This window comes from Ipomoea nil, unplaced genomic scaffold (assembly GCF_001879475.1).
Source record: "Ipomoea nil cultivar Tokyo-kokei standard unplaced genomic scaffold, Asagao_1.1 scaffold2975, whole genome shotgun sequence".
Lineage (NCBI taxonomy): Eukaryota > Viridiplantae > Streptophyta > Magnoliopsida > Solanales > Convolvulaceae > Ipomoea > Ipomoea nil.
In genome coordinates, this window is record NW_017619403.1 from 2,298,485 (window position 1) to 2,325,064 (window position 26,580).

At 32.8% G+C, this 26,580-nt stretch overlaps 1 protein-coding gene across 3 annotated transcripts in view; it reads right to left on the reverse strand.

The window, feature by feature from the left end:
• Positions 1-596: 596 nt before the first annotated feature.
• The window catches only part of LOC109163167 (ATPase 2, plasma membrane-type-like), a 29,559-nt gene continuing 3,575 nt past the window's right edge, over positions 597-26,580 (reverse strand). The window contains exons 1-9 of one of the 3 annotated variants that reach the window (XM_019311916.1): positions 5,541-5,693; positions 4,185-4,403; positions 2,923-3,945; positions 2,429-2,843; positions 1,829-2,343; positions 1,568-1,741; positions 1,291-1,473; positions 1,027-1,199; positions 597-934 (exon numbers count right to left, since the gene is read on the reverse strand). In XM_019311916.1, the coding sequence (XP_019167461.1) occupies positions 838-934; positions 1,027-1,199; positions 1,291-1,473; positions 1,568-1,741; positions 1,829-2,343; positions 2,429-2,843; positions 2,923-3,945; positions 4,185-4,403; positions 5,541-5,591 (2,850 nt within the window). In that variant the 5' untranslated portion in view covers positions 5,592-5,693 and the 3' untranslated portion in view covers positions 597-837. Of the gene's footprint in view, positions 935-1,023; positions 1,200-1,290; positions 1,474-1,567; positions 1,742-1,828; positions 2,344-2,428; positions 2,844-2,922; positions 3,946-4,184; positions 4,404-5,540; positions 5,694-26,580 lie in introns of those variants that run through there. The other 2 variants (XM_019311918.1, XM_019311917.1) reach the window with 2 other exon arrangements.

Sequence of the window (26,580 nt, forward strand, 5' to 3'; positions counted from 1 at the left end):
AGAAAAGCCATGGTGGCCTTACAAAGTGGATCTGCAACAAAAGCGCGGTTGTGAAGAATGTTCATCCGGAGGGCATGTTGAGCTGCACGACGCTCATGTTCTTGCAGCTGAGATCATGAACAGGAACCTCAAGTGCTCTGTTGCACGTCCCAATGTTTTCCAACAGCCTTGGGCAGCTATCCTTGCACCCGACACCACCCTCATGCCTGGACACAAGTTCTACGTCGTCCCAAAGGCACCGTCAGAAAACTCCAGTCCTTGGCGCTGAAGCGTTTCCCTTCCATGGCACGAGAAATCCAGAAACCTCAACACGACGAGGAGGAGGAGGAATAGCTCCCCGATAACGATACACAATCCTCGTTAAGTAGAGCATAAATAAAAAGGAATTGTGCTGCGAAAGTAGTATATGTTCATAAACAACTTTCTTAACCTAATGAAACACAAAGAGTTCGCCTCTATTAAGGCTCGAACCCACGACCTCCCATATAGGAATCCAACCATGGTACCATTAAACCACAAGGTCTTGGCATGTTTTTGGTATTTATTAACAAAGAACTTGAAGAACAGTAGAATTGCAGAGGAACAGTGGAAACCATTTTATTAGCAGGAAAGAATAGATGATTGTTTTACAAAATTAAAGGCATGAGATTTTTAATGAATCTAAAACTACCTAAAAAATTCTGCGAATACTAAAATCCCCATTCCCCCAACATTCTCTGTTGTTTGGGATTTTATTATCAACCCCTTTCATCATATATTATCACTGTCAATAAAACACGAAAAAAAGCTGTCTAAAACTAGTGGATCAAAAATGGGCTTCACACTTGTTATTCCTCCTCACACTGTGTAGTGTTGTTGAATTGTTTCTATGTCGAGACCCTTCAACTTCACCACAGATTCTACATGACCCTTTAGGGTATGAAGCTCCCTCAACCTGTTTCACAAAACATCAAGCTTTAGTTTGACTGCATTTTATGTATGTTAGTTGATAAATCGCGCTTAAGGCATTATACTCTCACGTTCTACCTTGCAACTTCAGCTCGACGCTTTGCCTGTTCAGCAATCTCGGACAGTTCTGCATGGCTTTTTTCACCATAAGCAGCTTCCGTTGACTGAAGGCCATGCAATGTGCGCTGAGCCAAGGCCCATTGTGCTTCCCTTTCTCCCCGCCCATAATCCTTCTTGCTCGTGAAAGCCGTCTGCAATTTTTGACAGAAAGTGAGGCCTAATACAAAGGAGGGGCAAGAAAAAAAATCTTGGTGCTTTGGTTCTAGGTTTCGGTTGAATTACCTTTCCATTGAGCATTTTGTCCCAAGCCCGGCCAGTCATCCCATATCTGACGCCGAATTTCAATATGTCTAGTGGGATATAGAAAACAACACTGTAGATCCAGATCACACCAGCCCAGCCCCAGCCAATGCCATGGATTTTAGCAAAATCCCAGTTTGCATATACAGCAATTAAGGTGGCAATCTAGTTTACACAGACATAGAAAAAAGTTTGTTCAGAGTTCCAAAAACAAAAACATACGAAAACAACCTTATCGTGTTGTTTGTGGAAAGCTTACCAGCTGTGCAACCAGAAAAGCAAAGACAAGTAACAGACCGGGGCGTTCTACGAAAGACCAACTTCTGGACCGGGTGACAAAGATGAGTGCCTGGCTCACAATGCTTACTTGAAGATATAGAGCTGAATTAAGCTCAGGGTAATTGTCCCTGATTGATCTTACATGAAATTTCTCCTGCAATGGGTGAGTAACATTTTGGTTTTTTTAGCATATGAAATGGAGGAAATAGGGGAAAACATAAACGAATAATGGGTTTCTTACTGTGAAGAAATCTGACTGGTGAGCAGCCCAGAAGAAGATAACTGTCATTACTGCCAAGTAAGTGCCAAGAACAATGCCAGTGATGAAAATCTCTTTGAGCTTCCATGAGTCAGGCATTGGGGATGGCCTCACTTTATCCTTGGAAATCGTCATGATGGTCCCGTCGTTGAGAATGGCGATGATGAGGACCATGAAGGGTGAGAAGTCGAATTCCCAAATGAGGGCAATGAGCATGAAACCAAGGACAATACGGACCGTGATGGAAACTGCATAAATGGTATAGTTCTTCATCCTCTGAAAAATGGCCCTGCTAGTTAAAACCGCGCTAATGATCACGCTCAGGCCTGGCTCCGTGAGGACTATGTCCGAGGCGCTCCGGGCAGCATCTGTTGCATCTGCCACCGCAATGCCTATGTCTGCTTTCTTCAACGCGGGAGCATCATTCACACCATCCCCAGTCATCCCGCAAATGTGTTTCCTCTCTTGCAGCTTCTTCACAATCTCATATTTGTGCTCTACAAGGTAGGTTAGTTTCACACAACTCATTCCATGAGACCATATAGCCATTGAGAATGAATAATATCTAGACGTTAATTTTACCTGGGAAAACTCCAGCAAAGCCATCAGCCTTCTCGATGAGCTCTTCGATAGGGAGGCTAGCAATGCTTTCATCCTTGTGTTGTCCGAGAAGAGACGAAGAAGGATACATGTTTGTCCCCATCCCGAGTCTTCGACCTGTCTCCTTACCAATAGCGAGCTGATCACCAGTAATCATCTTAACATTCACACCGAGTTCTAGGGCGCGTTGAATTGTTTCTGCACTGTCATGTCTTGGAGGATCAAAGAGTGGCAAGAGACCAACAAAGATCCAGGGCCCTCCCTTTCCCTCCTTTGTCTTTTCTGGTACTGTCTGTTGAGCAACACCAAGAGCGCGAAGGCCACGATCAGCAAACTTGTCAATGGTATCAAGAGCTCTCTTCTTCGCGTCGCCTTTTAGTTCACAAAGCTCAACAATCTGATAGAAAACCACATAACTAAACAAGTAAGCATTGTAATAAATTATATATTTATCATGAGTAGATATAATATTTTACCTGTTCTGGTGCACCTTTACTGACCCTGTGCCAATTCCCATTAGAGTCAATGTAAGTGATTGCTGTGCGCTTTTCGACGGGGTTAAAGGGAAGGAAATGCACTTCCTGGATTCCTGCCCTGGCCTCTTTGGGATCTGCTAGCATTCCCACAATGCAAGCATCAATGGCATCTTGATTCTCCACCCTGGAAGCCTGGGCTGCTTTCAGCATGAGGGTTTCATTGTCCATATCCTTAACGAACACCTCAATTAGAGTCTTATCAACTGTGAGCTTGTTGAGGGTGAGAGTTCCGGTTTTGTCACTGCAAAGAACATCCATTCCCGCCATTTCCTCAATGGCAGTCATCCTCTTGGTGATGGCGCCTTGCTGCGAGAGGCGGTGGGACCCAATTGCCATCGTCACGGATAACACGGTTGGCATGGCGATGGGGATGCCGCCGATGAGAAGGACCAACAGGTTATCAATTCCATCTCTATACTTCCTGTGCTGGATTGGGTACATCACCACAATCTCCACCACTATGCCCACAGCAATTGTGCATATGCAGAAGTTCCCAATAGAGGTCAGGACCTTCTGGAAGTGGCCAACTTGGTTGGTGCTGTCGACCAGATGGGCCGCTTTCCCAAAGAACGTGTGCAGTCCAGTGGCAATAACAACTGCCTCTATCTCGCCTTGCTTGCAGGTGGACCCCGAAAACACCTCATCCCCGGGATTCCTTGTCACAGGCAGGGACTCCCCAGTTAGCGCAGATTGATCAATCTTGAGGGGATCCCCTTCCAGGAGACGAGCATCAGCCGGGATAATGTCTCCCAGCTTGATGCTTACCACATCTCCCGGAACAAGAATCGCAGCGTCCATCTCGGCCCACTTCCCACCCCTCAACACCTTTGTCTTGGGAGCAAGGCCAGCCATGAGCGCTGCAGCAGCATTCCCAGCATTGTTTTCCTCAATAAAACTCACAGTGGAGTTTATGATCAGCAAAACTGTGATCCCAACAAAATCTTGCCAATCTGGTGGCTTCCCCTGCAATGCAAAACACCCACCATATATCAACCATGTTACAACACCACCATATCATTTTTTTGAGACACTGGGTGCTAGACTTGACCTTTTACTGGCCTCCGCCTCCCTACACCCATCTTAAATATTATTGCTAGGACTCAAACCAGTAACTTGGCTCTAACACCCATTTGAAATAGTAACAAATGGTGTCATCACACTAGATAGTAGTTGGTACCAATATTACATTATTAAACACTTACATCTCCATTGGCCAGGCCAATAGCAATGAGAGCGGCACATTCCATGACCCAGGACAGGGGATTCCACATGAACCCCAAGAACTTGAGAATCTTGCTTTCCTTTTTCTCTTCTAGCTTGTTGGGGCCGAAGACTTGCAGCCTATGCTCCGCCTCCTCAGTTGATAGCCCCTCCTTCGTACAACGTAGTTGTTGGAACACTTCGTCCACGGGTATCCGTTCCTGTTTTTGCGCCCATATTTACAAGAATTAAAACATGCATGCATCATCTTAGCTAAAAGTCTATACTTTGATTCCATATTTATATATTATATGCTTAATAAATTGATTTCTTTTGATTGATCTTTTTATCAGGGTGAAAATTCAAACCCATAACCTTTGACCTGAGTTACATGCTCATCTCAACTAAAAAGCTAAGCTGATAGTTGAATTTCACATTGAAAAAATTGTCAAATTGACCCCCTAAATTAAGTGGATAGTGCAATTAAATCCCCTAAACTGATAAAATTATTCAATTAAGTCTAACTTGACTTGTTTATCAGGCTAAATCTATGCGGTGTTGACACGTGTCCTTTTCATCTTAATTTTTAAAAATAATTTTTTTTTAATTATTAAAAATTTAAAATATTATTTATTATAAATAAATAAATGTAAAAAAAAAAAAAATAGCCACCCGGAAGACTGCAATGTCAACAAGAACATGAAAATAATGGATTAACGCGAGACTGCAAAGAAGGAAAGAAAGACTCTATGTTGTGTTGCGACTTGCGAGCAACACTTCCCTTAAAAAGCAAATTCCGGCGACGGTGCAATCTGAGATTCCGGGTTGCTTTCGATCGGTAACACAGATGAATGTAAAGCTTACACCAGCTGTAAGCAGGCGAACCTAACTCCTATTATATGCTCAGATTTAAACAGTGAAGAGATGAATTGAAAAGAATATGTAATCAAGTGCTCTCTGAATGGGAACAAATGAAGGTTTATATACTGTAAAGATGCAACAATCTTCCTCAGTTTTGCCATAGGATTTAGTGAAAAGAAAGGATCATGAGCTTAATTAAAGGCAGACATGTTCCCACAGGCAGAATAAATTACGGACAAGAAAGGTTGATCCAAAAAATTATGAATTGGAGAAACTAATTGGTGACTAAACTGTTTGAAGCTTTTTTTTTTTTTGACCTTTGAATGTTTTCCAACATGTCTTTCATCTTAAATCTTGATAGTTAATTACACATTTAAAACTTGCACACACACACACAAAAAAAAAAAAAAAAAAAAAGCATTTTTGATGCAAAATAGAAACATGCATGCATATATCAAGAAGATTAAAGAAAATAGAGAAGAGAGAGGGGAACGCACGAGGTCAACATTCTCATTCTTGATATCTTCCAACGTAATCCGATCCGTCATTCTTTTCTGCTGTCTTTCGATGCCCACCTAAGATTATTTGGATTTTTCACTGTTTTTGGAATGAAATCGCAGAAGAATTATTTTTGGTTTTGGTTATTTGGCAAAGGGATTGAAGTTGAAGTAGGATATTGAACAAGGTTGCATAAGTATTTATATGTTTAATGAAAAACAAAATAAATAATAAAAGAGAAAAGATTGGCCATAGAGAGTAGAGAGATACTCCCGGCCCCTCTCTCTCTCACTGATGTCTCGCTCTCCATCCTTAATTTCTGCATCTGATCTGGCAGTTTCTACTTTTTGTTTGTTTGTTTATTTTGAAGAAATTAATTATATAAATATTAATTACTTTGGGTAATTCCATTCCCAATATTGGTTTCCATAAACACTAACTACGAAGTATAATATATATAACAGTACTATAGAAAATAAACTGCCATTTTGCATTTCAACAGCCTGTAGTGGTTTTGATAAAGGATCTAAGGACCTGGAGACATCTCTCTTCTGGACTAAACCGCAAGGCGAATTTCTGAAGATAAACATGGATGGTTCGGTTAGTCTCGAAACGAGCAAAGCTGGATGGCCTTGCTGCATGGTCGATCTATCTAAAAGGTTCCCCAGAGGCTTGCATATACATACTTGATGATCCGCCGGAAGTAGTTAGTGTTCTGAAAGACGATATTGCTGGTATCCCAGCATGGCGAAATAATATCTGTTCTGCGAGCTAACTCTTTGTAGTTTCCCCTGGGTTTCCGCCCCTTCAGTTTAATTTCATTCCCAATATTGGTTTTGATAAACACTAGCTAACTATGTACGAAATATGCGAGCTAAATCTTTGTTGAAATGATGAGATATTCAACAATAGAGCAAATTACATTTTTGGTCCTATGACTATAGGGAGAGTGTTAATTTCGGTCGTGCAGTGACTTTTAAAACTAACAATTTAGTCTTTAAACTAAGTTTTTTTTAGTAGATTTGGTCCTCCTAGCCAAATCACCGATGAAAAGTTGCCGGAAAAACGTAAAGCATTTTTAATTATTTAATAATGGGGTAAATTGGTCATTTCAGTTCCCTTTCTTCTCCTTCCTTCACTTGCTGGTTGGATTCTTAATCTCAGATTAATTCTAATTTACTGAATTTATTTCCTTCATTGCATGTTCTTGCTGATAACCATTACTTCAGAGTGCAATGTGCGTGACAAAGGTCTGGATATCGGCGCAGGAAACGATGCCAGGGCAACGAGTTCCAAAGCGATCTTGGCGCAGATGACCACATCGAAGCCGTCGCCGGGGAGGGAGAGTTTGATGTCGGCGTCGTGTTAGATAATAATATGACTAACACAATCTAAAGTAACGAGGAACCTGACTCGTCACAGCGGAAGCTTTAGGATCATCTGAACATCCCTTGCTATAGTCGGTAGTATTGCCACGATAAACCTGCAGAATAAAGGTTAGTCTTTTTGTCTACCACTTCTCTCCCGAATACTCGATGGTGCGTGTATCCTGAACTTAGGAGCTGTGGGAGGACTGATTATGCTTAGAAGCCTACATGCCATCAACGTAGACAGATATTCAGTTAAAGCTTAACTGAATATCCTGAGTTGCCTAACAGACTAAGTCACTGACTGACTTAATCTTCCACTTGCACCACAACCACTTAATTAATACAATATATTATAATATATTATATTAGAGAAAATACTTACACGTCGCACTCTTGTTGAAAGTGGTGGAGGAGATGAGCATGGAGGTGTCGCAGCCGCCGACGAAGCTGTCATGGAAGAAGAGGCAGATGGTGGCGGCAATAGTGGTGAGGAAACAATCTGCTTGTTGGTGGTGGTTTCTTGCAACGATTTGGTCAAATCACTTGCAGCTCCGATGGTAGAAAATGCCACTGAGACAAACTCTGGCCAGCATATCCCCCCCCCCCCCAAAAAAAAAAAAAAAACCCGGCCAACAGGTGAAGGAATGAGAAGAAAGGAACCTGAAATGACCAATTTGTCCCCATTATTAAATAATTTAAAATGGCAAACGTATTTCCGGCAAATTTTCACTGGTGATTTGACCGGGAGGACCAAATCTATTAAAAAAATATAGTTAAAAGACTAAATTGTTAGTTTTAAAAGTCACGAACCGAAATTAACACGTCCCCATAGTCATAGGACTAAAAGTGTAATTTTCTCTTCAATAATATATATAACACTAACTTCTTTGTCTGTATATGCTAAGAAAATTACTCTCAGTATTCAATGTACTTGCTTCAAAAAAGAAGAATCACATATAATATTTAAAAATCAGCTGTTTCTGGTTGTAATCAATTAATCTGTTATTTTTTTGAATTAGTTTGATGATTATTTTTCTCTATTTTTTGGCTCTATTATATATTTATAACTTACCTGTGAATTCAGTAATTCTATTACTTTGATTAATAAAGAAAAACCATTTATTTGTTTACTAATTCAACTTCATTGTCAAATTTAAATATTTTTTAAATATGAGGAAAAAAGTCTTATGAATTTGGCCCTTAAATATGAAATACTTTAATATATATGAAATACTTAAATAATGAGATCTTAATATGGTGTTTTATTAATAAAAAAAAAAAGTGAAAGAATTTAATTTTTGAATAAATCAGATTAAGATAGCATTACCAGGACTATGTGGTCTAATGGTACCCGGGTTGGACTTCCATTTGGAAGATTATGAGTTCGAGCCTCAGTGGAGGCGTTTGTGTTTCAGTAGGTTAAGAAAGTATATGAACAGATACTACAATGTAATAGAGCCAATAACTTTCAAAAAAAAAAAGAAAAGATTAAGATAGCATTAAGATAACACATAACACTTAACTGTACTTGATTAATACCAGAAAGTGTTACCTATCCAAAATCTATCCACAATGCGATGAAAAGATTATCTACTATATATATATATATGTGAGCATATATTCGTTAATGTGTATCCAACTACGAGCTTAAGCTTTTAGTTGAGATGGAGCACATGCTTTAATTTGGTATCAGAGCCAGACCAAAGGTCATGGGTTCGAATCTCAACGCCACTCGTAAGTGATTACGGTTTACCGGTCCACGTGTTGGTTGGAATCCACCGTACACGTGAGATGGAGCACATGCTTCAATTATATATATATATATATATATATATATATATATTTATATACTATATATACTAATAAGAGCCCGAGAAGTTGAGATGGAGCACATGCTTCAATTATATATATATATATATATACTAATAAGAGCCCGAGAGAGTTAGGCCTATAATGGATAAAAAAAATTACGGTTAGAGATTTTAATCAAATGAATGGTTCAAATTGATCAGATTTTAATTTTTTCTTAAGATTTCTTAATTTATCATTAATGAATATGATTATCCATTAACTTTTCCGTTAAATATTATCTTTTCTGTTAATTTCTGTTAGTTCACCGTTAACTTACTCATTGATTTCAATAAGAAAGGTCTTAAGTTCGAACCTCGTCCCAATCAAAATTGGCATAATTAGTACTCTATTTTATTCTTATTAAATTAAATAATAATTTAGTAGCTACAACAAAAAATAATACATATGCATTTCTTTAATTTAGAATTATGTCTCTACAATGTCTTTATTCAAAAAAAAAATATTCATTATCAATAAATTAAATAAGAGAAATAATTTCATTAGTTATATTGTCTTTATTTTTCTCCAATATAAAAATTCTTTACATTCAAATTCATCAATTGATTATATTCGCTACATTGTCCCTACAATGCCTTTATTAAAAAAAATGTATTCATTATCAATCAATTAATTAAGAGAAATAATTTTATTAGTTATATTGTCTCTATTTTTCTCCAATGTAAAAAATTCTTTACACTCAAATTCATCAATTGATTATATTCACTACATTGTCTATTATCTTTTCTGTGCACTATTTTTTAATTAAATATCAAAGTTATAATACAAAATAATGATATATATTTATTTACCAAGTATTTTATTAATATCATGAAAAAATTAAAAAATATATAATTAATAAAGTCAATCATATTAACTACTTGAGGAATTTGTTGACAAAGAGAGCATTCAAATCACACAACAAATTGAAGTGAGAACTATCTCACAATGTCCTTGTTTGACAACCAGTAGTTAACGGTTAGCGTTAGCGGATTATATTAGTGGATTTGACCAGCGATTTATATCAACGGTTGGTAAAAAGATATTTGAAAAAATTAACTGTTTAGATTAACATGTAAAATGACCTAATGATATACATATAATAATAATAATAATAATAATAATAATAATAATAATAATAATAATAATAATAATAATAATAATAATAATAACAACAACAACAACAACAACAACAACAATAACAATAACAATAACAATAACAATAACAACAACAACAACAACAACAACAACAACAACAATAATAATAATAATAATAATAACAATAACAATAACAATAACAATAACAATAACAATAATAATAATAATAATAATAATAATAATAATAATTGTTTTGAAAAATAAAATAATAATAATTAAGCCAATCATATTAACTACTTGGGGGATTTATTGATAAAAAGAGTATTCAAATCACACAATAAATTGAAATAGGAAACTACATCGCAATGTCTTTGTTTGACAATCAACAGATAGCTCTTCAATATTAGTATATATTTAATATTTTATGCCCTAATTTTTATTTTCTCTCCCTTATGTCCCGTATTTGGTTTCAACCATACCTATACAATTATTTTATTGAAAATTATAATCAATCTTGACTATATTATCTTGCATTTGTAAACTTAGAATTACCTATTTAGATACGCAAATTCAACATTCAATTATCTATGCATGAACAATTTCAATATAATCTTGCATTGATATATACTATAAAGTACTTATTTAAAAAAAAAAAAAAACATTGAGCATTATCTCAATCGCACAATACGCGTAAAAAACTAGTCACCAAATAAAGGTGATATAACTCCATGCCGCCACAACAAACATTTGTGTCCCAAATCTAATAAACCTAATTGGATTTTTTCCTTCACTCCATCTTCTGTTAGTTTCTTATTGCATCCTTTGGACTTATATGACACCCGTACTCTCAATCCAGACAATCTTTGCAGGAACTGAAAAAACACTCACCTACAAAAATTTGTTCAGGTAAATTAGAACTGCTTGCAACTGAAAAGCGGTACTTTTATTTGCCGCTGGTGAGACTCGATCCCTGGTCATTCTTTTCAATTTTCACCGACCAGTTGAGCTGGCCATGCTGGCCAATTAAACTTAATCATAAAATGATGTTTAGTAGTTTTGTACTTTGACAAATTGATACCACTAAAATGTAAAATTATCTTCTTTTCACTCTCAATCCATTTGAGTAAAATTTCAATTGTTTCCTCTGTTTTGAACTTTTCCCATAACTAACCTCTGGATAACCACGAGTTTGTCAAAAGAATTACAACTTTTGCTGAAGAAAGTTGAAAATAATTTTATTCAATTGTTTTTCTTTTTTGGTAGATTTTGGAGGTGTTCTAAATTGAAAGACTCAACGCACCTTAATCTTCATGCAACTATCTTCATCCTCCTTGTGAGTGCTTTTACAACCTGCCGAGTGCAGCTCCACCATTTTGCACCGCAAAGCTTCTTTGAAAGCCTAACAAATGCCAGAAAGGTACTGCTTCGCCGCTCAGTCTGTTAAACTGATGTTGGTCCTTTCCGCCTTTCTCCTCCATGTACTTGAACATGTTTTGTGAATTGTGATTACCTATATATAGTGTTGTTGGTTTATAGAAATTTATGTATATTTAATGTTAATCGATCTTTAAAATTGTAAAAGTTATCTCAAATTTAAATTCATTTTATTCATGGCCGTGTAATAATGGTTGTTGTATACAATGAAGCAAGATAGAATAATTAAACAAAAATTCTGATATGGAAACAACCTTTCAAATATCAAGATATTTAAATCTTAATGTACTTATGAGTTTTTGAAAAAAAGAAAAAGAAAAAAAGAATTTCAAATCCAATACATGAGACAACGAAAAGTTCCAAAAAGCAATTAATATAATCATTTAGGCTGTGTTTGGAAACCCAAAAAATGATTGAAATCATTTTTCGGGTTTTTGGTGTTTGGCTACACTTGGAAAATACAGTCAACGGAAAACATTTTCCGTTGACTGGAAAAAATATGCTCAATTTGGCGAAAAATGACTTTCGCCCTTGCTATTTCGTTTTTTTTTTTTTTTTTTTTTTTTTTTTTTTTTTTGGATTCTGGCGGAACTGGTTTCCGCCAGAAACCATGGCTATGGCAGTTCCGCCGGAAACCAAGGTTATGGTTTCTGGCGGAAACCAGTTCCGCCAGAAACCATAGCCATGGTTTCCGGCGGAAACCAGTTTCGCCAGAAACCATGGCTATGGTCCATTTTTTTTTTTTTTTTTAAAGTTTTAAATATTTTTAAAATGTATTTTTTATTCTAAATAAAATAATTAAAATATTTAATTATACCATTCTACTCATTTTCCATAAAATGAACCAAACACACCAAAGCAGTTTTCCAAATGCAACCAAACACTGGAAAAGGAAAATGTTTTCCGGAAAATGACTCATTTTCCAGAAGTCATTTTCCTGCTTTCCAAACGGACCCTTAGTTAAGCCAAATAGTTTAATTTAGTCAAATATAATAGTTCAGGGTCCAAAACGACGTCGCATTTAGTGAGCGAGAAAATGCAAGCTTCTGATTGGTTAAGATGTTATGGCTTTATTATATAGAATGATAGAAGGATTCACGTTGAAATATATAAATGTGTATTTGTAAATATTTATAAATAGTACTCCGTAATTGTTTGCTTGTTTCTTATTAATAAATACATTTTAAAAGTATTTTTAAACTAAACAAACAAAATGTTTCTGCGTAATTTTTATCAAAATTTGTGAGGAGAGTCAAATAAGTTCATAAATTATTTTTAAAAGTTCAATTCCACCATTGGACTACATAAATTCATATTAGTCCTAACTCCTAAAATTCTTTTAAATATGTAATTAAAACATTTTACTTATAAATTATCTTCAATTTAATGTTACATTGCTATGACTTTCCTTTGTAATTTTCTTTGTATACATGATACCACACTAACATAATGTTAAAAAAAAGGTTTATGTAACGTTCATGTACACACAAAAAATTAGCACATGAAAGCCACTTCAACATGATATATAATAACAAGTAATTTACATGTAAAAATTTTGAATTTTGGTCCCACAACTTTTGAGCTCTTATCACATTTGGCGCACAATTTTAAAATTTTTAATTTTGGTGTCTAATTTTGTTATATTTATCGTTTTTTGTCCTTCTGGTCAAATTAACGGTGAAATGTTATCAAATTTTATATTTTTCAGGACAAAATCGTTATCTCAAGAAAATATCTTCAATATCTAAACAAAAGAAAATTATATATATATATATATATATATATATATATATATATAACAATAACAACAACAACAACAACAACAGAAGTGTTTGACTAATTTTTCCCATCCAAAGTTAGGGACTTTTAGTAATATTAAACATTTGGATACAAATGTTATTTAGAATTAATATTTAAAAACTTTAAATAATCAATTACACTTTCCTTTTGAAAAATCTAACAAATTATAATGATCACATTGTACACGTATATATACAATGGGAATGTAACAATGTTTAGAATCTTTATTCCTCCTTTCTATTTACTTTCTGATGATTCACCTTCAGAGCAATCTTCATCTTCTCCAATCTACAGATGTTCATGTAATTCAGGAAAAAAAATAAAGACCATTGCGGGAAGGGGCCCTCTTTGGTATACAGATTACAGAATCTGCAAACGTGTACTAGGCCGTGAAAGCCCAACGACAAACCTTGCAAAATCGCAAAGCATAAAAACAAAGATCCCGTACACCGTAATAGGTAATAAACGAATTGTATATTGTAACGATCAATGCATAAGCCGTATAATTCCCAGCATTACCAATCAAAATTTCTATGTATGTATGTAATGATCAATACGCAACTCGTATACTTTAGAACTCATTTCAATTTTCCTTTTGAAAGTCCAACCCTTATATATATGACTAGCATTTTATATGCGCGATGCGCGAAAATTCATGCCCAATATTAAAATATTGATAAATATAAATAATTAAAAATTATAATTCAAATTATATATACACAAATAATATATGTATTTTATACACACACATATATGATTCACCATTCATAGAAATTTAATTACAATTAAATTAATTATATAATGATTTTAATAAAATGATAATTAAAGAATAGGAAAAAGATATGATAGATATGTGTGTATGGTAATAATGATTGAGTCCTCAATGTTAAAATTAAAAAGTAACAGAGTTATAACGGTGTAAGGGTAGTTTTGTCTAACAAAAATGTAGTAGGGACAATTTTGTCTAATACAATTGAAGTGTACAACATTTAAAGTAAAATATACGGAGTATATCTTTATTAGCATACAAAAAGAGGGACATAAATCAAGGATATAACATTGATTGAGACTTATATTATGTTTTTAGATTTTTAGATATGATATGATGTATGTAATTATTATGATAAATATAATTGCATAGAATGCTTCTATATTTCTAATTATTTTGAAACTCTAACCCATATGTAATAAAAAAAAAAGTTATTGAAAAGATTTAAATTAAGACATTAATGAAAGTAATTACAGAGTATTTAAAGGGTAATAAAATTATCGTTATAATCAAAAAATCATTTTTTTAATTAATGAATATACACAAATCACTGCTGAAAATTATGAAATTTTCGACCACCTGAAAATGATCTTAAATCAAGTCAAAATTCTTGTTTCGACCACTTTTGGTGTCCGGAAAAACCTTTATAGCTATTTCCGACCACTTTTTACTTTAGATTTGATTTAAGATCACTTTCAGGTGGTCGAAAATTCCATAATTTCCGGTAGTGAATCTTTCAAAATATTAATATTTGCAATAATTAAAATTTTTTAATTATTATATTAATTAAGGAATTAAGGAACTAATTATGATTAAGCTAATAATAATGGAATTAAGGAATTAAGAAAAACAAAGAAATAATTGTTATTGAGTTAATAATGGAGAATAAGCAATTAAGAAATTGAAAGTAATTACAAAGTATTTAAATGGTAATAAAATTATTTTATAATAAACAAAAATCATTTCTTAGTTAATGAATATACACAAATCTTTCAAAATATTAATATTTGCAATAAATAAAATATGTTCAAAATAATCATTGTAATGATAATTAATAGTATAAAAGATAATATAGAGTATTTAAATGATAATAAAATTGTCTTTTTATTTATAATATAAAAGTCATTATTTTCGTTAATCAATATACATAAAAGGTAAAAACTTAATGTACTATAATATTATTACTAGTATGATACCCATGTGATGCATGGGATGAATATTGTTCATCTTATTGTGTAATTGTGTGAAAAATTTAAGAGATGATGTAATATATAAAAAGTTGGAACGGAAATATAAAATGGAAAATAGAAACAATAAAGAAATCACTTTAACATACAATATAGAAAAATAAGAGTGACAAAATTACAAATTATTGAAAATTTCGTGGTATATACCATGTTGGTTGTTGATGTATAGATCTATTATAATTTTCTGAGTACTTTTTAGTTGAATGTACGTAGACGTTGTGAACAAAGAAAATTGAATAAAATTTAATAATATTCAAAATTCTAGTTTACATATTAAGTATCAATGCGGTGTGGGTACATGTCTCTGGATATCCTTTGATTCTTCAATTGAATGCCTTGAACACTCCACCATTGAAAGGCCTCCGGGTTTCAAGTGGCTTGATCTTCAAAGAAGGGCTTGTATATATAGCTTGTTCTTCTTGAAGGGCCTCCGGGTTCAAATGGCTTGATCTTCAATGGAGGTTTGGATCAATAGGCATATGCATGATCATTATGGAGGAGGGACTTTTACTTTCAAGATCACATTTTTATGTGATCCTGAATAATATTTTTCTAGATGTTTACATCACTTTTCCTAGGATGTGTGTTTACATAGAAATGAAATGCCCTATTTATAGCGGTAGGATAGAGAGTTTTGATAAGCTCAAACTCTTTTGATATTATCTAATTAAAAAATTAGATAATATCAATATTATCCAAAATATTTCAAATATATTTAAATATACTAATATTGATAAATAATCAATATTTATCAAAATTTAAGTGTCTACAGACGTAGCAACCTGGTTATCCCGGAACATATTGTTTATGGTTGTGCATGTTGGTGTTGATGTAATTTTTCTAAATCTTATTACAGTTTCCTAACATTTCAGGCGACTATTGGGTTAATACAAAAGAGAGAACATAGGCGAACCACCATTTTCACCAAAAGAATAGTGGTTTTTAGTGCTAACAGATTAATAAAAAGACATAGATCATTGACTACATGATAACTACAAAATATGTTCTACTATATTTATGTTTTTGAAATGAGAATGAAATACCTTTGTTTTGATGATAATGTTTCCTCTTTGACCGAATGGTGCATGAAGATGTAATCTTCCTCATGGTTTGTAATCGCAATGCTTACCCTTTATGTTTTGTGATGGAATGTTCTTAGTGTCTTCTGTCACCCTTTTGTTTGTAACTTCAATCTTAAGTTAATGCTCATTGAGAAAGGAGTCATTAATGGCTAACCATAATTATTCCCACAAACATAAACATTTTATGTGAAAACAAATATGCCTATGGAGTAATTGATTTTGATTGACTTAAAAATAAATGTTGCACTAAAAATAGATAGAAACCAAATAAATCCTCACCCAAATAAATCCTCACGAATATTGTGTGTTTTTTAGCCTAGTAATTATCAATGGTAAATGATTAATGGAAATAAAATGTGGAAAGTATTAATATTCTATATATTCTATATATATATATATATATATATATATATATATATATATATATAATATGCAAGCTACTGTAATTTTTGTTCAATAAATGAATTAAGTTTAACGAACTAAATTTGAAAATATTGCAAGCTATTGTACCTAATAATTATTATATATTTTGTTTAATTTTGCAATGAAATTAGAGATATATCTAGACTAAAAGATAATCTATATATATCTATACTAAAAGTGACGAATATACCTTAGAAACATGAAACACACACTCTAAAGTATGAGAATTGTAGGTGTTATTGTTGAATGTTGACTCGTACATTCGGATTAGGCGAACTTGTATCGCATAATTCGTGGAGGTAGCAGTGATTTGGTTAAGTAGATTGAAGGTGGGAGCCATATTGAAAAGTTGAAAAGTTTAGCGTATGAAAATTGAAAAGTATAGGAAGAGGATTGCAAATGAATGAGAAGCATGACCAATGAGGTATTTATAACTATGAATTTGTGCAAATGAATTATAAATGAATAATTTGCGTTCCAAATTATGTAATCAAGGGTGCAAATTAACGATGATTTAATTTAATTATGTAATACTAAATACTAATACTAATAGCTATTGCATGATTTTCGTGCATAGTAACAAATGAATAATAATTCCTGCATACTAAATACCATGAATTACACGTGCATAGTAATTATAGTAATAATAATTCGTCAAGGCTAATATGATGCATGATTTCGCGTTTTTGTATGTGAACAATTCGTTTTGTAAGGTTAATTCGTTATATTATTATTATTATTATTATTATTATTATTATTATTATTATTATTATTATTATTATTATTATATAAATAAATAAATAAATATCATGCCCTTTAATAGACTATTTTTATATATGGTAATTAATTTCATAATTACAAATACAAATTACTAAATGTAGGGAGACTTTTGCGACATTTCAATTTGCCAAATAATTTTAAAATAATTTATTATATCATTTCAAACCTTTTAATAAGTTATTTTTAAATTAATATATATAATTAAATTATTCTCTACCCAATTATATATATCGTTCATAAATCTGATCTAGATAACTATATATGATGTACGATATATATATAGTATATATATATATATATATATATATATATAATAATACTAATAATAATAATAATAATAATATATAAATATAATATTATCTTATTATACCTATATGTAATTCTGGAATTGACAGTTACATACGTTCATATGGAAATAATTATTATATAAATAAATATTATGCCTTTTAATAGACTATTTTTATATATAGTAATTAATTTCATATTTACAAATAAAAATACAATATGAAAAAGTAATGTAAATCTTTAATGTAAAAAAATACACATAATTGAATCATTGCATGCCCTTTGCCCAATTAAAACAAATTTCTCGAGATATGTTGTTGTAGCAAAGAACGCACTTCAGTCCGACTTCATTGCAATGTTGCCTAGAATCCACCCCACGAAGTCGCCACATTCCCATTGCACGCCTTTAAATTATAGATAGGAATCAGGCGCTCCCAGACCTCTCTTGTCTTCCAGCATTTCCTTATTACAATATGATTAGCATCTTCATCAACCTCGGGGCAGAAGACACATGTGCCATCAACAGGGAGAACTCTATCTTCACATTGCACATGATGCGTTGATGGTAGAAGGGCGGTGTATTCTGCCCTTCAATGGGCTTGGGATATAATAATAATAATAATAATAATAATAATAATAATAATAATAATAATTTTTATAGAGATATACACAATGTACGTAAATAAACAACTATATATATATATATATATATATATATATATATATACACACACACACACACACACACACATTATTTTTCGTATGAATAAAACAAATATATATTTTTTTCTATTTTTAAACAAATATATACAGTTTATATATAGTTGTACACTTATTTCTTGAATCTAAATGAAATCAATAATAAATTTTTTAAGCAAAACATATTAACCGTATAATTCATATATAAATATTTTTTTTAAGTATAAAAATGTTTTTAAGTAATCAATTGAGTCATTTCATATGCCAAAATATTCAATTAAATAATTATCAACCAACATATCCATCACTTTGGAAAATACTTTGGGTAAAGTAAAAAGAAAACAACCACTTACCGTGAAATCTTATTTTCCCAAATTTCTCTAAGTCTCAATTGTTCAAATCCTCCTCTTCTATCAACCATCATCATCATCAACAATAAAACAACACAAGATACACATAAGCACCCGTAAAATGTTAATGTCCCTACTTGTATTCTACCCATACTAAATAAAATAAAATAAAATAAAGGAATAACACTTACAAAGCACTTGTTGAAAGGAGAGTTCCAACCTTGAAGAAGAAGAAGAAAATATATAATTTTATATTGTATAAAAGTTCATGGCAATGGAGGAAAGAGGAGGAAGACAATTTTTTTTAATTCTCATCTACATAATTATATAGGTAGTAAACTAATCTTTATGAAATAATTTAATAGTCATTAATAGGGCATAGGAAGAGATTGGTAACTTCCAATCATAATAAATTTTGATTCCAAAATAATAAAAGAATATATATTACATATATATTATTCTTCCCACGTTACACACATTTATTTATATCTACTATACTAATAAGAGCCCAAGAAAGTTAGGCCTATAATGGGTAGAAAAAATGGCGGTCACAGATTTTAATCAAATGAATGGTTCCGATTGATTAAAAGATGGATCAGATTTAAATTTTACACTAAAATCTCCTAAAATACCCACACACCGTTACTAATTCCGTTAAAATTTTAAGAATTGCCGTTAGTTCACCGTTAACTTACTCATTGATTTCAATAGAAAAAAAAAAGTCTTAAGTTCGAACCTCATCACAATCAAAGTTGGCATAATTAGTACTCTATTTTACTCTTATTAAATTATATAAATAATAATTTAGTAATTACAACAAAAAATAATACATATGCATTTCTTTAATTTAGAATTATGTGTCCACAATGCCTTTATTCAAAAAGAAAAAAAATATTCATTATCAATAAATTAAATAAGAGAAATAATTTTATTAGTTATATTGACTTTATTTTTCTTCAATATAAAAATTCTTTATATTCAAATTTATTAATTGATTATATTCGCTACATTGTCCTTACAATGTCTTTATTCAGTGAAAAAAAAATTATTAATTATCAATAAATTAATTAAAAGAAATATTTTCATTAGTTATATTGTCTTTATTTTTCTTAGATGTAAAAGTTTTTACATTCAAATTCATCAATTGATTATATTCACTACATTATCTATTATTTTTTTTTTTGTGCACTATTTTTCTAATTAAATATCAAAGCTATAATATAAAATAATGCTATATATTTATTTACCAAGTATTTTATTAATACCATGAAAAAATTAAAAAAAAATATAATTAATAAAGCCAATCATATTAACTACTTGAGAGATTTTGTGACAAAGAGAGTATTCAAATCACACAACAAATTGAAGTGAAAACTACCTCGCAATGTCCTTGTTTGACAATCAGCAGTTAACGGTTAGCGTTAGCGGATTATATAGCGGATTTCACCAGCGAATTTATTTAATTATTAACATTGGGTAGAAAAAATGGCCGCCAAATTATTAAATCAAATGAATGGTTCATATTGTTCAGGTTTTAATTTTTTTCTTTTAAGATTTTCTAATTTATCCTTAATTATATGATTATCCATTTAACTTTTCTGTTAATTCACTGTTAGTCTAATTCTAATATTAAAGTCTAATATAGAATTATAACTACACCATTAATCTAATTCTAATATTAAAGTCTTAATAGAACTTAACCACAAATACTAATGTCGGAATCTCCTCAAACAATATTAGTATATATTTAATATTTTATGCCCTAATTTTTATTTGTTCTCCCTTATGTCCCGTATTTGGTTTCAACCATACCTATACAATTATTTTATTGACAATTATAATCAATCTTGACATATTATCTTGCATTTGTAAACTTAGAATTACCTATTTAACCCGCACGGGCTTAGCTCAATGGTTTAGTGGGTAGTATTTGAGAGAAGAGACCAAAGTTTGAACCTCGGCGGCGGCAGTGCGGGAATTATGTCCAAAGTGGGCAGATTCCTTGTGCGTATCAGCATTTGGCCCTGTCTGCTGAACCATTGAGTCACCGTGATTTACAACTTCCCACAATGCTCTGTCAGGTCGGAGTGTGGGGGGCCCTTGGGGTTGGGGACTCAACCTTTGAGAGAAGAATTATCTATTTAAATACGCAAATTCAACCTTCAATTATCTATGCATGAACAATTTCAATATAATCCTGCCTTAATATACTTTAAAGTACTTATTTAAAAAAAAGCATTGGGCATTATCTCAATCGCGCAATGCGCGTAAAAAACTAGTTATATATATATACACATGATAATTATAGAGATTATTATTATTATTATTATTATTATTATTATTATTATTATTATTATTATGAATTTGGTTTTACAAAAATGCCACTAAGTTTTTGGGGGGGGGGGGGGAATTTTTGTGCCAATCATTTTGCTTTAATATATATATAGAGATAGAGATTAGGTAGTCGTTTCCTCCCTTTTATTATTATACTAATTAATTAAGAAAGTAATTATAATTGAGCTAATAATGGAATTAAAGAATTAAGGAAAATAAGAAAATAATTGGAATTAAGCTAATAATGGAAAATAATAAATTAATGATATTTAAATGGTAATAAAATTATTTTTATAAAAAAATAAGATTAATGCTTTTTTAAAATTATTTCTCATTTTTTCATATTTATTTTAATAATAATATAATTACATAAATCATATTACATATCGATTTTTAAAAAATAAATGCAATAAAAACGAGTCATATATTATTGACACTTTTGCATTGATCTTATAATCAAATAAATTTACAGTTTCAAATATTATAATTATTTATAACTTCACCTTTAATTTTATTATTAAATATATAATAAAAAAATTAATCCGTGCATAGCACTAGTAATTTACCAGTTAAGAGAAAAAAAAAAAAAAAAAAAAAAAAAAAAAAAAAAAAAGACTTGCCAATCGTGGACGCAAATCTCATAGATCTGAACGTATAGCTAAACCATCAATCAGAATTACAGAACGAGATTGACTTGTTGAGTAAAATTCAGAATCAAAATATAGTTTCCCTCTTAGGGCACTCCATTCATGGTGATATGCGTTTCTTGGTGTACGAAATGATGCAGAACAGTTCTTTGGAATTTCAGTTGCATGGTATGCATTCTTCTTTGTATTCAAAAAGGGGATAATGTAACGAGAAGATATTTCTAACTTCATTTTCACTAACTTTATTAGGACCTTCTCGTGGATCAGCTTTAAGTTGGCCTCTCCGATTGAAAATGAGGTAATATCCAATATAGTTCTCGACTATAGTGGTTTTACTCAATTTAGTTTTAAATGATTTTTTATGCTCAATTTAGTCTCCGACTTTGATGGTTTTACACAATTTAGTCCTTTATTAAAAATTATGTTAATTGACTATTAGAAATAAGATCATAATGGTAATTTCTCATTACTATTGCTTCTCTGCTACTTCTCTACTGCTTCTCTAAGGGCTGTGCACCCAAATCCAACTTAAATAGCTATTAAAAAAAAACTGTATGCAAATATTTATTTATTTATTTAGGGTTGAAATTGATTTGGGGATGAAGATCTCCATTTCTGCGTGGAGCTTAATAAGGGGAAGAAGAATGAATCATCCCAAATGGAATGAAGGATGAGAAATTACCATTAAGATCATATTTCTAAAAGTTAATTAATAACAAAATTTGTAACAAAAGATTAAATTGTGTAAAACCATCAAAGTCGAGAACTAAAGTGAGCACAAAAAGTCATTTAGAACTAATAAATTGAGTAAAACCACTATTGCTTTGGATGTTGCAAGGTAGACTTATTATTATAATTATGCTTTGTCTGTAAATTGTAAATTTTTAGAAAGAAAGCATCCACTAATTCACCAGCTTTTAAACCATCTGTATTTATTGAGAATTGGATTGTATCGGGATTACTTTAGAGCATCCACACTAGGAGAGCAAGTGGGGAGAATGCATTACTTTTAATATATTTAATGTTGACATGAATGAGAGAGGGAGTGAAGAGAGAAATTTGGGAAGCATAAATAAGAGTTGGGAGAATGGGAGCATTGTGGGACCCAGTAGGATAAGCAACCAATCATGGTTGACTTTAATTATTATTATTATTATTATATATATATATATATATATATATATATATATAAAATTTTAAAATCAGTTTTTACTCTTTTTTTTTTTCTCTCCCCTCCCACATTCTTTTTCCTAATCACTCTTACATTCTACCATCTAATATTTCCACTGATAAGGATGCTCTTATATCACAGCTTCTGGTATTTGTATATATAATTACTTTGAACTCCCCATCCTTATTTGCTCCAACTTTTAGCAGAGTTATTCACTTCTCCAGATTTTGGGATATTGTGATCCACACCAGACCTCATTAATGACTACTATATGAGTTTCTGTAGTTCATAAATTGGTGTGACCTGCAGGACATATTCTGGTTCTACTTTTTTCTTGTTTGTCATTTCAGGGCTTCAATAAATAATAGTATTGCTTGCATAGGATGGGGATTGATCAAGAATATCCTAATTTGATGATCCACCCGGCGTTTGTCTGATGAGGTTGTTGTCTGATGTGAGCTTAACTGTACATGTTTCTTGTGTCAGCTTGAATCTATTTGTTGGGATTAAGTTCATGAATTGATACTTTAATTGCATATTCCCTTGTTTTCTCATTAAGATATGGTTTTACACTTGTTTTGAATGTTTTACGGTGTTTGTTAGTGTTTTGGAACTATTGTAGATCAATTGCAAAAGCAAGGGAGGTTTTAGGTCAAGTTTGGAGTCAAAAATAGACCAAAGGGTGTTGACACAGACGACTCGACGTGTCGGGAATCGATCTCGACGCGTTGAGAATTTCCAGAAGGCGAGCCCGAGCAGACGTTAAGAACTCGACGTGTCGAATGATTCCAGTGTGTTGTCCGAGAAGTTACCATGACGACTCGACGCGTTGAGACGTCGTGCTGAGCTGGGTCCGTTTTGCGCGAAAATTTCCTATTTTGCCTTCCACTTGGTTCCCGTTATAAAATCCAGCCTTCCCTCAACCCTAGGGAGCCTATGATGTGCTTTAGAGACAAGGAAGAGGAGAATCAAGAGCTAAGTTGTATTGGGAAGCAAGAAGAAAAGCTAGTGAGATTTGGGAGAATCACTTGTTTATTCTTTTACTCACTTTGATTACTTGTAAACTCTTTATTATTGCAATGAATTCTATATTAGACATGTGTGGCTAAGTTCTTTAGAGATTCTTGGGTAAAAGTATTTATGAACCTATGTTCCTAGTTCTGATATTCTTTTAATATATTATTATTTGGATTTTATACTTGTGTTGCAATTGTGATTTATATAGTTGTTGCTAGTAATATAGGGCCCAAATTACTTGTTTCATAGCTATCCGTTTATCTTAACGAGAGTTAGGGTATAATTGAGAGCACCCACAATTGCACTTAACTGTTGCACCTCGGGAGAAGGAATATATGTTAGGGGTTTAATTCTTAGTTATTGCACATCGGGAAATGGTAGTAGTTGAGAATTTATTATGAATGCTTGTTCTTACATTGTTGGGTGTTTATATCACGGGAGTGAATATTCACTTAGGTTAGAGATTACGGGAGTAATTCTTTCCCCTATTTGCATTCTCACACTTGTTGAAACCCAGATTTAATATTGTTCTTAAGATTGGCACTAGGTGATTAAATACTTGAGTCCAGAAATCTCATTCTCTCTCTACTATTTTCATAAACATGCATACTTTGTTCTTCTAATTAGTTTTACAATTAATCAATCACTCTCTTCGTTAGGATTAGCTTCTCATGAATAGGTTAGTAGCTAGTGATTGATACGCCCCACTTCCCTGTGAATCGATAACCCGATACTCCGAGTAATTATTTGTTTGAGAATTATACTTCAACCATTGTCTTTTTGATTAGCTCTGTTATCTCTAGTAGGGAGTTTCTTGGATTCCAGTAATGTAAACTAGCTTTCTTGGATTAGTTACTCCAATCCTAGTTTTTGGTTTGTCTTATGGAGACAAACAGGAAACATTGTTGACACCAAGACGGATGGACATCATTGTCAGTCCTGGTATTTCCAAAGGTTTTCATTTGTAAGATACTGATTGGTATTTATGTTATGTGAAACTCTGCTGAATTGTATCAGGTTTGGAGAAGCCATGATAGCTCTTACGAAGTGGATCTACAACAAAAGCGTGATTGTGAAGATTGTTCATCCGAGAGGGCATGTTGAGCTGCACGACGGTCCTGTTCTTGCAGCCGAGATCATGAATAGGAACCCCGAGTGCTATGTTGCACGCCCCAATGTTTTCTAGCAGCCTTGTGCGGCTACACATGCGCCCGACATCACCCTCATGCCCTGACACAAGTTCTACGTTGTCCCCAAAGACAATGTTAGAAAACTCCAGTCCTTGGCGTTGAAGCATTTCCCTTTTTCCCTGGCACGAGAAATCTAGAAACCTCAACACGACGAGGAGGAAGAGGACAACGAAAATGTTATTTCTTATTTGTCTTTTCACAGGAATAGCTCCCCCCTTGGACACGCCAAAAAGGATAACAAAAGAGATTGCACCTAATAGACTTTCTTCTTTCGACAATTGGCAACTAGGTTTTGAAAGCATTAGTGAATAATGACAGACAAGAAGAAACAATACAGATTGTGAGGTTTAGTTTTTCACTTTTTGTAAATACAGTTTGTGAAGTAATATAATGTTTCTACTCTTTATTAACAAAGAAATTTAATAACAACAGAATTGCAGAGGAAACAATGGAAACCGTTTTATTATCAGGAAAGAATAGATGATTGTTTTACAAAATTAAAGGCATGAGATTTTTCATGAATCTAAAACTACCTAAAACACTCTCTAAACAAATACTAAAATCCCGATCCCCCAACATTCTCTGTTGTTTGGGATTTTATTATCAACCCCTTTCAATAAAACACGAAAAAAAACTGTCAAAACCTAGTGGATCAAAAATGGGCTTCACACTTGTTATTCTTCCTCACACAGTGTGTAGTGTTGTTGAATCGTTTCTATGTCGAGACCCTTCAACTTCACCACAGATTCTACATGACCCTTTAGGGTATGAAGCTCCCTCAACCTGTTTCACAAAACATCAAGCTTTAGTTTGACTGCATTTTATGCATGTTAGTTGATAAATCGCGCTTAAGGCATTATACTCTCACGTTCTACCTTGCAACTTCAGCTCGACGCTTTGCCTGTTCAGCAATCTCGGACAGTTCTGCATGGCTTTTTTCACCATAAGCAGCTTCCGTTGACTGAAGGCCATGCAATGTGCGCTGAGCCAAGGCCCATTGTGCTTCCCTTTCTCCCCGCCCATAATCCTTCTTGCTCGTGAAAGCCGTCTGCAATTTTTGACAGAAAGTGAGGCCTAATACAAAGGAGGGGAAAGAAAAAAATCTTGGTGCTTTGGTTCTAGGTTTCGGTTGAATTACCTTTCCATTGAGCATTTTGTCCCAAGCCCGGCCAGTCATCCCATATCTGACGCCGAACTTCAATATGTCTAGTGGGATATAGAAAACAACACTGTAGATCCAGATCACACCAGCCCAGCCCCAGCCAATGCCATGGATTTTAGCAAAATCCCAGTTTGCATATACAGCAATTAAGGTGGCAATCTAGTTTACACAGACATAGAAAAAAGTTTGTTCAGAGTTCCAAAAACAAAAACATACGAAAACAACCTTATCGTGTTGTTTGTGGAAAGCTTACCAGCTGTGCAACCAGAAAAGCAAAGACAAGTAACAGACCGGGGCGTTCTACGAAAGACCAACTTCTGGACCGGGTGACAA